Source organism: Alosa pseudoharengus, unplaced genomic scaffold (assembly GCF_046254945.1).
Source record: "Alosa pseudoharengus isolate Yale_2024_CS ecotype anadromous, Long Island Sound unplaced genomic scaffold, YU_APseudo_1.1 YU_APseudo_1.1_scf_9, whole genome shotgun sequence".
In the NCBI taxonomy this organism is placed as follows: Eukaryota; Metazoa; Chordata; class Actinopteri; order Clupeiformes; family Clupeidae; genus Alosa; species Alosa pseudoharengus.
The window spans coordinates 16,714,001-16,729,858 of NW_027468881.1; the positions used below are offsets into that span (position 1 = coordinate 16,714,001).

Consider the following 15,858-nt stretch of genomic DNA (forward strand, 5'->3'; position numbering starts at 1 on the left):
CCAAAGATATTTAGTTTACTGTCACAGAGGATTAAGTGAAGCAGAACATTTTATGAATTGGCAATCTGACAATTTTGAAGTATTTTCCTTAAAAATTACACAAACTGATCAATTTATTGCCAAGATATTTGGAGATTAATTTAGTATTTGACAACTATTCGGTTAAAGGTGAATTCCGGTGTGATATTGACCTAAAGTGTGTTGAAACATGATACCGAGTGTGAACGTATGTCTCATAGCTCATCTCGGCTTGTCCCCTCCATTCCGAAATCTGGCACTAGTTAGCCGATGCTACCAACAGGTTTTCAAAGGGGGTGCCTCGGGCATCGGCCTAGCCATGCAAATAAATCACTGTTTTACACCATTTACGAGGCTCAAAGTAGCTTCACACACTTCCGAGGGCCCTGACATTTAAAACAATACATTGAGAACTTTGAAAAAGCACTGGTAGTTTATTTTATTATAAGACGATTTATACAGACAGTAGCTTCAGGAAGTTTACCGTTCGCCGCCATCTTGAATTTAGTCATGATAAGTCGAGTGACGAGTACGAATTAACCTGTTGACAACCTGTTGGTAGCATTGGCTAAGTAGTGCCAGATTTCAGAGTGCAGGGGACAAGCCGAGATGAGCTATGAGACATACGTTCACACTCGGTATCATGTTTCAACACACTTTAGGTCAGTATCACACCGGAATTCTCCTTTAATGGACTTATGGTTGCAGGCCTACATACACACCTCCTGACAGGTGATGCATGCTTTTATACAGCATGTTTTTATCCATTCTATCATTACTTCTCTAATGTATTCATTGCATCTCTTACTCCACTCATTACCCTGAATGGATAATTGACATGACATTCACAACTAGTATAGTGGTTTACCATAGATTACACAATTTTCATATGGCTGTTGAACTGCCTGATGGCCCTACAGTAGATAAGGCATGGCTGATTCATTGTAGCCAGTACAGTCTGGATTGTGTGGTTAACATGGACATTATGCAATGTTAGATGGTCCTTTTTTAAATTTTAGGACAAATGGTTTACAATGGTGTGTGATTTGTATAAGTAATGCAAAAGATATCGTTAAATATATCGGTAAAATAAGCATACATTGGCTTTCTCCGTTCTAGTGTAGCCACTCCCCCTCTCACACAGCATAGTGCAGGGCCAGAGACAGGGTAAGTTTTGGCAGCACTGAATCAGGGCACAGCGCAGGTCAAGATGCAAGATGCTTGTAGGCTACCAGAGACTGTGTTTGAGTCACATCGTTGCAAATTTCATATGATGATGCATCATTCCTCAAAATGGTTAGTCTTCTATATCATCAAGTTATTCAATAAGCCAAACATATAGCCTTTTCTCAAAACATGTTAGGCTTACGTCATTTTGATCTGTTAAAAATGTCCCATGCAGCTTAAATTCTGCTCACTGCACATTTATTATAATGTGTTATAATATTCAGTATTCATTATTAAATGCTTAGCTGGAATGATGTTTTCCCCTATCATCCTGTTTTTAAAGCAGGCCTACCTGCGGGCATGTAATTCGGCTACGGATTTTCTACAGGAATAGCATGTGTGAACGGGCACTGCACCAGTCCCTTTAAATACCGCTAGTGGCATTTGTTAGACAAATATATGCAAAGTTTCCTGAAACTCCATATTCTGTGCACTGTTTCGCCTTCATACTCACAGCAGATTGAAAAGGAACGAGTATTTTCATGATGAACACATGGCCAACGGAGTTCCTGTAGTGTGACGGAACTGCACTGTGGTTGCGATCTTGTGCTGAATCCAACAACCTGTTCGCAGCCTCAGTGTTGAATTTGAAATGTTCCTTTGAGTAGGTTTACTGGTACTGTGGTATATTGTGGTATTATACATCAGTTAGGTCTGGTCAAACTATTTTATTAATTAGCATAAACACTGTCCTGCGGTTTTTACACAATGCGGCTATTACACAGGAAATTACTGTACAAATTGCTCTATCTAAATAATTATGACCGCCGCTAGCGAAGCTAGCGAAGCGGTCATATAGGGATTGTCAAAGTTTTTTTTTTTTTTTTTTTTTTTTTTTCTTTTTTTTTTTTTTCCCGTCATCTACTTCCTGAAATTTTGGTCAACGATACCCGGGGCACCGAAACACCGGGGCACATGAAATTTGGTGGGTATGTAGCCCCACTAGACTTTTACGGAAAAATTTCGTTTGGTCCCCGGGGGCCACTCCCCCTCCGCGCTGGGCCCCCCGAAACCCAAAAAATGCAGTTTTTCCTAAATAACTACCTGAACCGTGGCACCGAGGATGAAGAAATGTTTATGGTATGTTGGTCTCAAGGGCCCACATCAACTTAGCCCATAATCACTCATTTGTGATTTGCACCCCCCCGGTAAAAAATGAAAATGCAATATCATTCTGCTTTAATCGCCCCTCTCTTCAGTAAAGACGTTCAGAACTGCACCAAATTTTATGTGTATGATTAACCTGACATTCTCTGGGGGTATGCCAAGTTTCGTAGAATTTCATCCATGGGGGGGGTCTAAAAAATTAAGTTATGTGTACATTTAGTGACTCTACACTCATTGGCCTGTAGATGGTGGTGCACACATATACACATGCACACACACACACAGGCACCCACATACTATCGGTATTAGAACGGCTGATACATAATTACAAATTCAGTAGGATTAAAAGAAAGCCAAAATAAATATTCATCATCATCATCATGGCTGCATTTCCAGTATTGGCGATAAGTAGTCGTTTGTCCACTAGATGGCGCATCGTTGCAGTGAGACGTAATTTTGTTGGAAGTTAATCTAAAGTGGGTTAGAAAGACACTATGCTTCCTACAAGGACAAGACTGTAGGCTACAGTAGTTTACCGCAGAGAACGTCTAAGGGTAGGATGATTTCTGCATGAAATGTAATTCCCATTTCCTCTTGAAGCCGAAATAAATCTGAGAATGTTTATCGGACATGCTTGTTTTTTACTGCAGGTAGGCTACGTTAATCCTATCAATAGCAGAACGTAGGTAAAATAATGTTACCGTTAGCATGGTTGAGTGATGGAGGCCAATTTGATTATTGATGTATTTGTAGAAAACCATAAATGCGTTTATAGGCTACCAAGCAAATCGATAACAGCACTAATTGTATCTTTCGACTGTCATCTCATTTGCTTATGACCATAACCTAGGCTACTAACAGGAGCTAAGTGAGTTAGCCACAACACGTTCGCTACGTGATGGTTTTTTAATGGAAAATATATAGGCCTAGGCTACCTGAAAGATAACCTGTCTATGATCCCGTGATGATCTACATCTCCATTTAAACCAGATGTTTTAGAGCGCACGTTGAGATGTATTCAGGGCAGGGCTGTACCTACACATATTTGTTGCACGTGCTACAAAAATCATTCTTTGCGATGGATGATTTAATACCAACGTTACACCGGTCAGATACAGTTTTGCCTATGGCTATTCCGTGAGACTGAGGCGCTTTTTGTTTGTTTGAAGTGCGTGTTTAGGGTGTGAGAGGGGAGTCGATGTGCTTTGATTCCAGCTTGGTAGTTGTAGTCTATGCGATTAAAAAACACGTGTGTGTGAAGTATCCAAACAATGATAACGCTTTCATTATGGCTGCTTTAGCCACAGACCTTGAGTTACTGTACAGTGGGTTGGGTTCCATTTAGAAGTGTCCACTTCATTCGCCCTTTCCGTGATTCACAGCTACGTGAAATGTATTACTACTGATATGCAAAACTATTAACTTTTCGCCAAGAGGTGGCAGCTTGATACTGTAAGGTGTAAGCCATTGGTTCCAACGGAGATTTTATTTGGGTCGCCAGCATAGCCTGGTGACAATTTGTGTTGTGTAATAGGCCTAGCATAGGGCCTACCTTATATAGCTTATAGTTTGTTAACAGTCACGGTTTTGTCATGCAATGTCTATGCATTTTTGCATTTAGAATAGCTCTAAAACCGGGGGGCGAACACGTCGCAGGGGGGGCGCCAGTGCGTGGATATCTCAATCGCAAAATTAAACAATATTTCTATCGGGCGCCTACCATGGACTAGGCTGGGTGAAAATCAAAAGATTGCGTCAAAAGATTGAGCTTAACCATGGACCTCATGGTTGCAAAATGCAAGGGAACATGAATCAGCATATTATTTGCACAAACAATAACGGAGAGTAGCTCTTCAACTTTGCCCGTTAAAATGTGTATTAACAGTCTCGCAACGCATTTCATGAAGGCCCTTTTGGACATGTCAGTTATTTGCACCACTGGGTAAAACGGCATTTTGTTTTAGACTACTGGTATTTAATTTGTGCATTGACAATAAAGCTGAATATAATTTGAACTAGATGACTAAACCTATGCATATGTAGAAGAAGAAACATTCACAAAAATCCATGACATGACCTCTCTTCTTGATAGCTGTTGAAAACTGCATGGAACTGACAGGGATTGTTTTAGTTTAATAATAAATAAATAAATACATTATGCTGCTACCTTCTGCTTTTCCCAAATACAATGTAGCCTACAGGTGTACCTTTCATCAGTCCAGTTGCAATGGATGGACTATGATGAACTGCCCTACTTGTGATTGTTTAGAGATTTTAAAGGTTTTATAACAATGTTACAGATTTTTTGGCCCAGAAACAAATCTATTCACCTTTGCAGCGCCAGTAGGCTACTTTGTGTGCGGAATGTGTGCAAACACACATTCCAAACAAGCATACACAAAAGTTTCAAGAGTGGGGGATGGAGTAGAAGATGGAGACAAATTCATTAATATGATTTATTTTCGCGGAATGGATGTGCAGGACTGAGCGGCGGTCATATTTTGTACCGCTACGCGGTACATCTAGTTTTAACATGGCCCTGCACATCTTGAATGTCCTGCACCAACAAATCTCTTGCTTTGCTCTTCAGGCAACCTGGTGATTGAGAAGGTGGCTCCGGCCCCGCATCCACCCAACATGATGGGCCAGATGGCGCCTGGCCACAACCACCACGGCAAGTACCCAGGCCAGATCAACCTGGCCCAGCTGAGGCTGCAGCACATGCAGCAGCAGGCCGTCCTGGCCCAGAAGCAACAGCACCAACAACACCAACAGCAGCAGCAACACCAGCAACACCAACAGCAGCAGCACCAGCAACAGCAGCTCCAGCAGCACCAACAGCAGCTCCAGCAGCACCAGCAGCACCAGCAGCAGCAGATCCAGCAGCAGCATCAGCAGCAGATCCAGCAGCAGATGCGCATCGCCTCGCAGTTGTCCCAGATGCCCCGGCAAGGAGGGCCTGGGATGGTCCAGCAGCAGGTACAGTGGAGCCAGCCATCCTGAGTGTCGTTGCCAAGGCTCTAGGTGAGGAGACCTAGTGAGATGTATGGCCAATTGTGGATGAGCTTTGCTCCATTTGGAAAGAAGAGGGTTTATGGAGGAGGGTTATGCCCGTCCCCTGGGGCAGCCCTATTGAGGTGGACATTTTTTAAAATGCCCATGCTATGGAATTTATTAGCATAAAAACATTGTGATCCAGTTGAAGGTGGATGTTTTGGTAGATGATGAAACGAAAATTTCAATTATTGTATGATTCAGTGAATTGTACAGTGATGGCCAAAAGTATTGGCACCCATGCTAAAGTTGACTGAAAAGAGGAATATAAAATAAAATATGGGTGTTATTTCAGTTAGCGTAATAGCTGGTTTGATGCTCATTGAGCTCAATGCAAATCAAACCAGCTAATAGGCTAACTGAAATAACACCATGCCAATCTCTAGGTATGGTGAAGGATATGTGATGTGGGGCTATTTTAATTCCAAAGGCCAAGGTAACTTTATCAGGATGCACAGTATTCTGGATCCATGAAATAACTGGCCTTTAAAAATAAAAAATCTGCCTGTCTCTATGGGAATTTAACATAGGGGTGGGAATACTTATGACCCCTGTATTTTAAGGAATCCTTAAAGGTTGGATATTTCCTCATTTTTCACTTAAGGCATTAAGATCAATTTCCAAAAGATGATTTTATATTCCTCTTTTCAGTCAACTTTAGCATGGGTGCCAATACTTTTGGCCATCACTGTATGTGATTAGATTACCAGCAAACAATGTTTTTATGAGGGGGGCAATTGCTACATCAGGGAGTATGAAGTAGTAACAGTTATGAAGGGGCAGAGAAAACTATCTAGACATCTAAAAAAAAAACGCCTTTGCTGTAGAAAGGATTTTGAGATATTATTTCAAAAGTATAATGAGGTGATTGAGTTTGTGCGGTGGGTGGTGGATGTGTTCGCAACAGCAAAACTTGCGTGCACTGGAAACACCAGTGCGCAAGTCCGCAGCGGTTTTGCACGCACCCTTGAGTGAGTCTTGAGTGAGTTGGCTGAAAACTGGTTGCTTTCTCACCTGCCGCAGCAGTGAGCCAGGGAGTTGGTAGCTTGAATCTTCTGTATGACCTGCCTTCACAAGTGTGTGTGTGTGTGTGTGTGTGTGTGTGTGTTTGGACAGTTGAAGTGAGTGGCTCGATTTTGCTGATGTAGCTGGACTGGTTATCAAGTGGCTCGGTAAGTAGACAGGACGTGGTCAGTTTTGAGTGGTCAGCTAGTCAGAGTGGCTAGGTTTTGTTGAGAGGTCGGTTTAAGTAGAGCAGTTGGAGTGGCTGAGTTGTGGTTAAGTGAAGGGGGATGGAATATGGCTTATTATAGACAGGGAAGAAGCAGCAGGGTATTGCGCTGCCCCTTGAGGTACAATTGGACAGTCTGTGAGTGTTATATAGTATATATACTCTATGCACACTCTGTTAGAATTGACTGGGTGGACCCTAATGTCCACTAATGTCAGCCATCAGTGTGGGTGGGGGTCATACGCACTGTATCAGGTTTGACAGGTGGTGTAGTGAAAATGGAGCAGAGCATTACAGGATACATTGCAATATTGCAGTTCTGATGTTGCATGAGTTTGCAGGTCTAGAGCAGATGGGATCTGTCAAGAACATCTGATAAAGGATTGTGCAGACTTGCCCAGTAATGCTTTGTCATTGGGAAGCTGTTGCATTGCGGCTCTGTGTTTGTGTGAGCAATTTAAGTTTTGAGGAGATTGTGCCAACAAAACCAGCTCTAGCACCAATATGTTTGCATACTTATGTTGTATGGCAGCACAGCTTTGGAAATTGACTGACTGTGTGTGTTTTCTTCAGCCCCCCAGACTCATCAGCATGCAGAGGGGCGACGTAAACGGCAGCCCCCAGCACATGTACCCACCCCATGCCCTGCGGATGCCCAGCGGCCAGGTGCGCATGTCCAGCGCTCAGCCACGCCTCGGTGGCCAGCAGTACCCCATGATGCAGCCTCAGCTCCAGAGACAGGTCAGTCCCACAACAACACTCTCCATAGATTTCACTTTCAGCTTTCATTCCAGGAGCACTCCTTTCAATGTAAATGTAACAAGCTGTGTGGGGTCCATTTTGTTTGAATTCAGTTTTGGAGTACTGAGAATCCCAGTACCAACTTGTGTGCCGGGGTGAGTTATTCTGTTAATAAACCATATGAACTACTCCATGTGTGTGTCAATGTGGCCATTGGTTATGCCAGGACACATTAATGGTAGCTTTACAGAATGCTGTAGAATCCAACAGGCAAGCGGCAAACCCTATTATACCCCTTATAAATTACCATGTTGGGGCAGGGGGGGTGCTATGGCGCAACTGGCTACAGCACCAGTACCACATTCCGGTCCAAGTGCCCAAGGGGACCCGGGTTCGAGGCCAACCCGGATCATTTCCTGATCCAACCCATCTCGCTCTCCCACTTGCTTCCTGTCAGCCTCTTCACAGTCCTATATGATAAAGACAAAAAAGAAATAAATGAGCATGATGGCAGTTCGCATGCAGTGTTGGCCCTGGGAAAAGGAGAAGTTATCATTCTGTGGTGTGGTTTTATTTATTTATTTATAAATGACTCAGTATATTCACGGGCTTGTGAGAATCAGAGATAAGCATCGCACACATTACATGACCTTGATGACCATTACATGACCTTCTATGACCTCGGTCTGTTTCCTGTGCAGCATTCTAACCCAGGGCATGCTGGTCCGTTTCCCGTGGCGTCGCTGCACAACGTGAGCGCCACCAGCCCCACGAGCCCCACGAGCGCCAGCATGGCCAACGCTCACGCGCACCGAGGACCCACCAGCCCGATGGTCAGCGCCATCGAGCTCATCCCCTCCGTCACCAACCCGGAGAATCTGCCGTGCGTGCCCGACATCCCGCCCATACAGGTAGACCTTCTCGCCTGCCCATGCACCTGCCTGGGCCTTTACCTCTGGTCTCCAGCTGTCTCTGCAGAGGAAGGTGTCGGATGAGATCTGTCTGGCAGAACCTTATTGGATTTTGGTCTAATCATCCATATGCTAGATATATAAGAGCATTGCTGAACCCACCATAGTACTTTTCAAGCCACCCAGAGATTGAGATACTTGTCATGCGATTACCATATAGGTTAACCTTGAATATCTTACCTGGTCAATAGGGCTGAAACGATTCATCGAGTTACTCGAATAACTCGATTACAAAAATTACTCGAGGCAAAAACCCTGCCTCAAAGCCTCTTTAAATTCCTATGACGCGCACTATACGCGCAGGGATCTGATTGTTCCACACGGACCGTTGTTCAGGAAGCACACCACTAGCGCCTGAATCGTGATACATTCTGAATTTAGCTGGCGCGATGGCAGAGTCAAGATATCCATAAATGGCAGAGAATGTCTAAAGTTTTCAAGTAAAGTTTTGGGATCATTACATACTCAAAAAGGAAAAGAACAAGCATCTGAACCTAAATATCCACTCCATGCTGTTTCACCAAGCGTCAATAAAGTAGGCTAGGCTATGTATCAATCTATCTAGCCTATCTATCATCTATCTACGTAGCCTATAGCCTACATTGATGTTGGCTGATTTTAATCACATACTGTATTTGTATGTCGTGATAGCTTGTTTAGCTTTGATGTTTTTAAGTAAGTAAACTTATTCACGTTCAATTGCAAGACAGTATGCCTAAAAAAGAACCCCTCACACACATGCATGCACCCTCATCTTTCCTCACGCACCGCACGCGTGCACACACACACACACACACAGGTTGCTAGGTTACCATAGCAAATAGGCTCACCCCAGAAATGATTTTTTTAGTAGCCTAATGGTAAAATTATTTGTTAGTAGCCTAATGGTAAATGCTGCAGGTGTAGAAATCTACATAAAACAGATATTTATGTTGATGTCAGGTCTAGATTACAGCATGAAACTTGTTGTATTAATACATTAAATTGCTTTCCCTCTTCTCCCTCCCAGCTTTGTTCGCCCAGCTAAGTCATGCACAAGAGGCTGCAATTTTACAGAGAGCATTTTGAACATTATTTAATTGATGGCACTTAAAAACACTAAATGGGTAAATTGCAATAAATGGGCTTAGTTTTGTAGCCTAATCTTATAGAGGAATAAATACCTCTGTGCCAATTGCTTGATCATTTTACAGCCATGTCATTTTCGTTATGCATTATGTGTATTGGTTGTTTAAAAATGCAAAAAAATAAAAAATATCCGATTAATCGATTAATCGATCGATAAAGTGCTAGATTAATCGATTACAAAAAGAATCGATAGCTGCAGCCCTACTGGTCAATGAGTTTGCACTAATTGGCAACTTTACTTACTATACCACACCATACTACTTATATTATACAGTGCTACACCATACTAGTTAAACTATACTACTTATATTATACAGTGCTACACCATACTAGTTCAACTATACAGTACTACTTATATTATACAGTGCTACACCATACTAGTTCAACTATACTACTTATACGGTACTACACTATACTAGTTAAACTATATTACTTAAACAGTACTACACCATACTAGTTAAAGGAGAAATCTGCCTATTTTTCACATAGATCTCTGTTTCTCAAGGTCACCGAGTACTGTCGGTACAAAATCTCCCGAAAACAATCGGTTTTACCTAGCTTGAGTTGCTAATTCCAACAGCTAAAGTAGCCAGGCAGCTACAGCGCTACACTCTATCTGAAAAATCTGGATTCTGTGTGTGTGAGTTGATGTGTTCTGCGGCATAGATTGATTCCTAATGCGCTCTCAGTGGGAGTTGACTGGAGGCTTATCAGAGCGCTGGCTTGGCTGCGAGCATATGGCTGTGGGATACGCTGCAGTGCCATTGTTCCACACAGTTAACTCTCTGATGTGCATCAAGTTTAAGGCCTGTCTCATCTTTCCTTGCTTTTAAAGGGAGTTTGTTTTTTTTAACAAGGGTAATGCAGATTTTTGTCAGATGTTAATGATGTGCTTTTTTTCCTCTGAAAAGTTTTAATGAGCCTTCATCATCAAAGATTCTCTTAGAGGAATGAACAGAGGGGAAAAGTGATGTATTTAATGTCTCACCTCTCTGTCACATCTTCTCTTTCTCACCCTCTATCATCTTTCTCTCTCTCTCCCCCTCTCCCCCCCTCTCTCTCCATCTCTCTCTCTCTCTCTCTCTCTCTCTCTCTCTTCTTCTGTGTCCCCCTCTCTGTGGTGTGTGTGTGTGTGTGTGTGTGTGATGGCAGCTGGAGGACGCAGGGTCCAGTATGTTAGACAGCTTCCTGAGCCGCGTCATCTCCTCCAGCACACACCCGCTTCTTCTCAACTCCGTCGGCAACATCAACACCTCGCCTGCACCCTCCATACACTCCCCCGGCTCATCAGGTAATCCCCGCTCACCCACACAATCTCTCTCTCTCTCTCACACGCTCGCTCACTCACGCGCACACACACACACACACACACGTGCACGTGCACATACACTCTCTCTCTCACTAGTGCACAGAAATACCTACAGACACTCATTCTGTCTCTTTCCCTAGTGCACAAACACATTTGCACTTACAAAATGCATTCCAGACAAACAGGATGAAATGACTCCATTTCTTTCTCTTCCTCATCCTCTACTCCCATACTCTCTGCTCTCTCCCTAATCTTTTCTTTTAACTGCCCCCCCCTCCCCTCCCCTCCCCTCCATCTCTCCTCACAGGGTTATCTAACTCCCACGCCCCAGCTCGCCCCTCTAGCACCTCCAGCACAGGAAGTCGGGGCAGGTAATGAAGCATCACTTCCTGTACTTGTTTGTCACCACACAGCTCATCCCATATGTCATCTAGTCTCAGTCCTGAGTTGAGCTCTCTCGCCCTTTAGTTTAATGCTTTCTTTTGAGGGTGAAGGAGGCAAGCTAGGTGTGTCATCAAAGGTTCTTTAATACTATAGAGATGCAGGTCTTTAACAATGTTACCATCAGTGAAAAAAAAAAACACTCAGTCATTGGTTGTTTGTTTCTGTCTGTATGTGTGTATGTGTGTCTGTTTGTCTGCATTCATGCAGGCATCTACCATCATGCATACTTGTATGTGTTTGCATATATATATGTGCGTGTGTGTGTGTGCGTGTGTCTCTGAAGCTCTGGCTCTGCTGGCAGGTTGGGCTCGGCGGCTCCCCCTACTGGTGAGCTAGTGAAGGTGAAGCAGGAGCCAGGCGTGGAGGACGAGAGCCCCTTCTCAGTGGCCAGCGTCAAGAGCGAACTCGGCAAGGACGGGCGCCGCAGTGCCTGCATGGTAAAGCCTAATCATACATACATACACACATGGACATGGACAGGTATACACCAAGGCTGTTTCAATCAGATATCAACTTAATTATGGGATTTACTGAAAATGAAGACTCTTTAATTAGTCTATTTTGTGCATCATAAAATTCAGTTAGGTTCCATTTGTCCTCATTGGTAAAGGCTGCCTAGTATTCTAATGACTCATAGTGTTGAAGTGATAAGAAAAGTCACTACATCTTGGATATAAGTTTATGTTATTTTAAGATGCATTACAAAGGCTGGTTTCATACATCAGGAAAGAATCACCTTCTGGGGTTATCAAATAATCATGCTGTTGCGCTCCACTGATGTATGTTTTAAAGGGCCCAAGATTAATGGTGTGACTATTGTTTGGAGTAATTAGATGACTGATGTGTATGCAGTCTCCCCCGTAAACGCACGTCTTCAAACCCACGACAGCCTGAATGCTGTCTGCCTCTCCCTCTAGCAAGGGTCATTAGAATGCAGGGGCTGCTTTCTCTACACCTCTCATTAAACACCCAGTGACCACACACACACACACACACACACACACACAGAGAAACCTCATTAACGCATTGACGCACACACACAGACCTCAGATCATTACCCTGACTCACACACACACACACACACACACACACACTCACTCACACTTCTGCCCTGTCCTAATGACTGCAGACCCAGGTCATTTCGGAACCGTCTGAGGTTCCTCCTTAAATGCCTGTGGTCACACAGCCCTACGTCTTATCAGCGTTTCTGGAGTCATGTGACTCAGACATGAGCCTGAAGTGAATCCATATGCACACTGCACAGACCCCCAGTTTCCTCTTCCTCAAATCATGCAGAATGCAGAACTGCAGGACTATTTGTCAGGCATTAGCATGTGCCAAACCTTGCATTTGTTTCGAAACACACACACACACACACACACACACACACACACACTTTTGCTGGTCTCATCGGTCCCTGTTTTCTCTTGTCCAGATGAGCAGCCCAGAGAGCAGTAGTGCCACGCCACCTCTGCCCGTCCTGGGCACCGTGTCGTCGGGCTCGGTGCAGGACATGCTCAAGTCGCTTAGTGACATCGTCAAGAGGGAGCCCCAGGACAGCGCCAGCGGCTGCAGCCAGGCCAACAGGACATCCACCGCCACGACGGCCTCCTCCTCCTCCTCCTCCTCTTCCTCTTCCTCGACATCTCAGACGCCCACCGCTCCTCCCCAGCCCCTGACCAATGGCAACGTGGCGGATCCGGCAGCGGCGTCGACAACAGCGGCGCAGGCCAGTGGCGGCGCGAGCAGTCAGAATGTGGGCGGAGCTACGGATGGGAGTAAGGAGGATGATCCGAATGAGGACTGGTGCGCCGTGTGTCAGAACGGGGGCGAGCTGTTGTGTTGTGACCGGTGTCCCAAAGTCTTCCACATCACCTGCCACATCCCCACACTACGCTGTTTACCGAGGTACACACACACACACATACACACACACACACTAACTAACTTATACACATCACTGTCACTATGCTGCTCACCAAGGTAGGTGTGACTGTCACTATGCTGTTCACTGAGGTGAACACACACACACAAACACACACACACACACACACACACACACAGTCGCAAGTTATACACGTCATTTGCCGGTCTCATGCTGTCTTGCTCCCAGACATACACACACACACACACACACACACACCAAATATCCCTAATCCTGTTCCATGCCATCTCTGCTATGTAGTTCACTGAGGGCACATATATTTGAGCAGTAACCTTTATTTCTCCTGTCACATCCCTACTCAGGGATGCACAAAGGCATTTTCTGACACACACACACACACACACTTACACATGCAGACACACACAGCTCTCTAAATATATTCTACATCATTTTCACATCCCCACACTACATTGCTGACCCAAAAACTGCATATGCACGTGCCTACACACACACACACACACACACACTGCATGTGCAGAGTGCACGTGTCCTCGCACACACCCCTACCGCTGTTAACCTCTGACCCTGTGTGTGTGTGTGTGTGTGTGTGTGTGTGTGTGTGTGTGTGTGTGTGTGTGTGTGTGTGTGTGTGTGTGTGTGTGTGTGTGTTTTCCCCCTAGTGGTGAGTGGATGTGCACATTCTGCCGGAGCCTGGCCAGCCCTGAGATTGAGTACAGCTGTGACGACGAGGCGCCCAAGAAGGACCAGAGCGAGCAGGGCCTGAGCCCCGAGGACCAGCGGGTCAGTATGTCCGCCTGCAGTCTGGTCCCCACCGCTGGGCATCGCCTGAGCTGCAGGCGCTTTTCTATTTGCTAGACAATGCTTCAACACACTCACACACAGATACATGAGTTGGTACACACTTATCTTTTTTGTGTCTGCTCACACATAGGTTCTCACATTCAGTCTCATGTGAGAAAGTGATTACACACACACACACACACACACACACACACACGCACCTTTTTTCCTCGTTACTGTACACACATCTTTACCTCTCCTCCATCATCAGTTCAGATTTAATCATCTTTGATTTTTACTCTTTTCACCTCGATTTCCCATGATCTCCTCTCCTCTCTCCTCTCCTCCTCTCTCCTCTCCTCTCTTCTTGTTGTCTCGTCTACAGAGGTGTGAGCGCTTGCTGCTGTATCTCTTCTGCCATGAGCTGAGCCCGGAGTTCCAGGAGCCTGTGTCGTCAACGGTGAGGGATCCTCCTCTGCTCTGCTCACCTCTGCTTTAAAAAAAAAAGAAGAAAAAAAGTTGTTTCTACACAGACTATTTGGAAGTTAATTTTAGTGGTCGACAATAAACTGAAAACACTACTCTTTTGTGACTGTAAGTGTATAGAGCATTTGCAAAGATTGCTTTGGCAAAGTGATGAACAGTAATTGTGGCCCAGGTTACCAAGCCCAAGGTGCTGGTGAACACGAGATACAGCAAGACCTCTCATTAGTTCTAAGTGACTGAGTGAATGACTGACTGCGGGTACGGCTAACATTTACCCACACTGAACACTTCCTACTATGAAGTTCAGTGTCAGTACTGTGACTTTTCACTGTCTTTGCCATTATGTATCAGCACAGATGCTGATTTAGTATTCAGCCACTTAAGATTCAGAGAACACCCGTCGTGCTGCTGGTGGGGTGACCTCCAATGGAAGCACTTCAATAAATAATAAAACAACCTGACCAACCGTATGCTATGTAGGATTTGCATACGTGTGCCTTTTGTAGGTTTTGGTAGTACTCCTTTTAACCAAGGGTGGGTTCCTGTGTTTAATATCTCTGCCCCAGCAGGTCCCCAACTACTATAAGATCATAAAGCAGCCGATGGCCCTGAACACGGTGAAGCAGAAGCTCCAGCTGAAGCACCCGCAGCACTACCGCAGCACAGCCGAGTTTGTGGCCGACGTGCGCCTGGTCTTCAGCAACTGTGCCAAATACAACGAGGTGAGTAGCATGCGCCCACGCTGGTGCCGTTGAGCCACAGGGCATCTCTCTCTCTCTCTCTCTCTCTCTCTCTCTCTCTCTTTCTCTCTCTCTCTCTCTCTTTCTCTCTCTCTCTCTCTCTCCCTCTTTCTCTTTCTCCCTCTCTCTCACACACATTCGGGCTGCAGATCACTTAATATGCACGTACACAAGTATATGCACTGTGTGTGTGTGCGCGCATGTATATGTATGTCTGTGCATATGCTACACACAAGAGCACACAGAATGTGGTTATGCATACACACGAGTGCATATCCACACACACACACACACACACACACACACACACACACACACACACACACAGCACATAGCTTTTGAAAACACTAACCTAGTCAAAATCTTTTTTTTAACATATTTTCCATCTTCCTTCTAGTAATTCAAGCACTTTCATATCCTAGCAAGTGCACTACCTTAATGCAATTTGGTTTCAGTGGTGAAAAAAGATCTGTCTGTGTTTCTTAAAATTCAGAGACAGCCCACAGGGAGGGAAATTGGTATTTTGGCTGTCCTTTTGCAGGACTTATGGCTATAGCCAAGTAATGTGATTTGAAAATGAAACCCAGAACCTAACTCTTCAACTGCTCATGTGCAGTGCTCTATAATGGTTGAGAGAAACTCATTCTGCATCCGTTGAAATACTTTCCTTTCCAAAAAATGCATGTTAACACAGGAAAGTAAGTGTAAGTTGCATG

The 15,858-nt window shown here is 44.6% G+C and overlaps 1 protein-coding gene across 4 annotated transcripts in view; it reads left to right on the forward strand.

Annotated features, from left to right (window-relative positions):
• Window positions 1–15,858, forward strand: part of trim33 (tripartite motif containing 33) — a 35,997-nt gene that overhangs the window by 17,858 nt on the left and 2,281 nt on the right. For 2 of the 4 annotated variants that reach the window (XM_076277331.1, XM_076277333.1), the window contains exons 9-19: window positions 4,943–5,331; window positions 7,211–7,378; window positions 7,492–7,533; window positions 8,080–8,289; window positions 10,630–10,768; window positions 11,094–11,157; window positions 11,532–11,667; window positions 12,666–13,138; window positions 13,796–13,916; window positions 14,302–14,376; window positions 14,972–15,124. In XM_076277331.1, coding sequence (XP_076133446.1) covers window positions 4,943–5,331; window positions 7,211–7,378; window positions 7,492–7,533; window positions 8,080–8,289; window positions 10,630–10,768; window positions 11,094–11,157; window positions 11,532–11,667; window positions 12,666–13,138; window positions 13,796–13,916; window positions 14,302–14,376; window positions 14,972–15,124 — 1,970 coding nt within the window. The remainder of the gene's footprint in view (window positions 1–4,942; window positions 5,332–7,210; window positions 7,379–7,491; window positions 7,534–8,079; window positions 8,290–10,629; window positions 10,769–11,093; window positions 11,158–11,531; window positions 11,668–12,665; window positions 13,139–13,795; window positions 13,917–14,301; window positions 14,377–14,971; window positions 15,125–15,858) is intronic. The other 2 variants (XM_076277332.1, XM_076277335.1) reach the window with 1 other exon arrangement.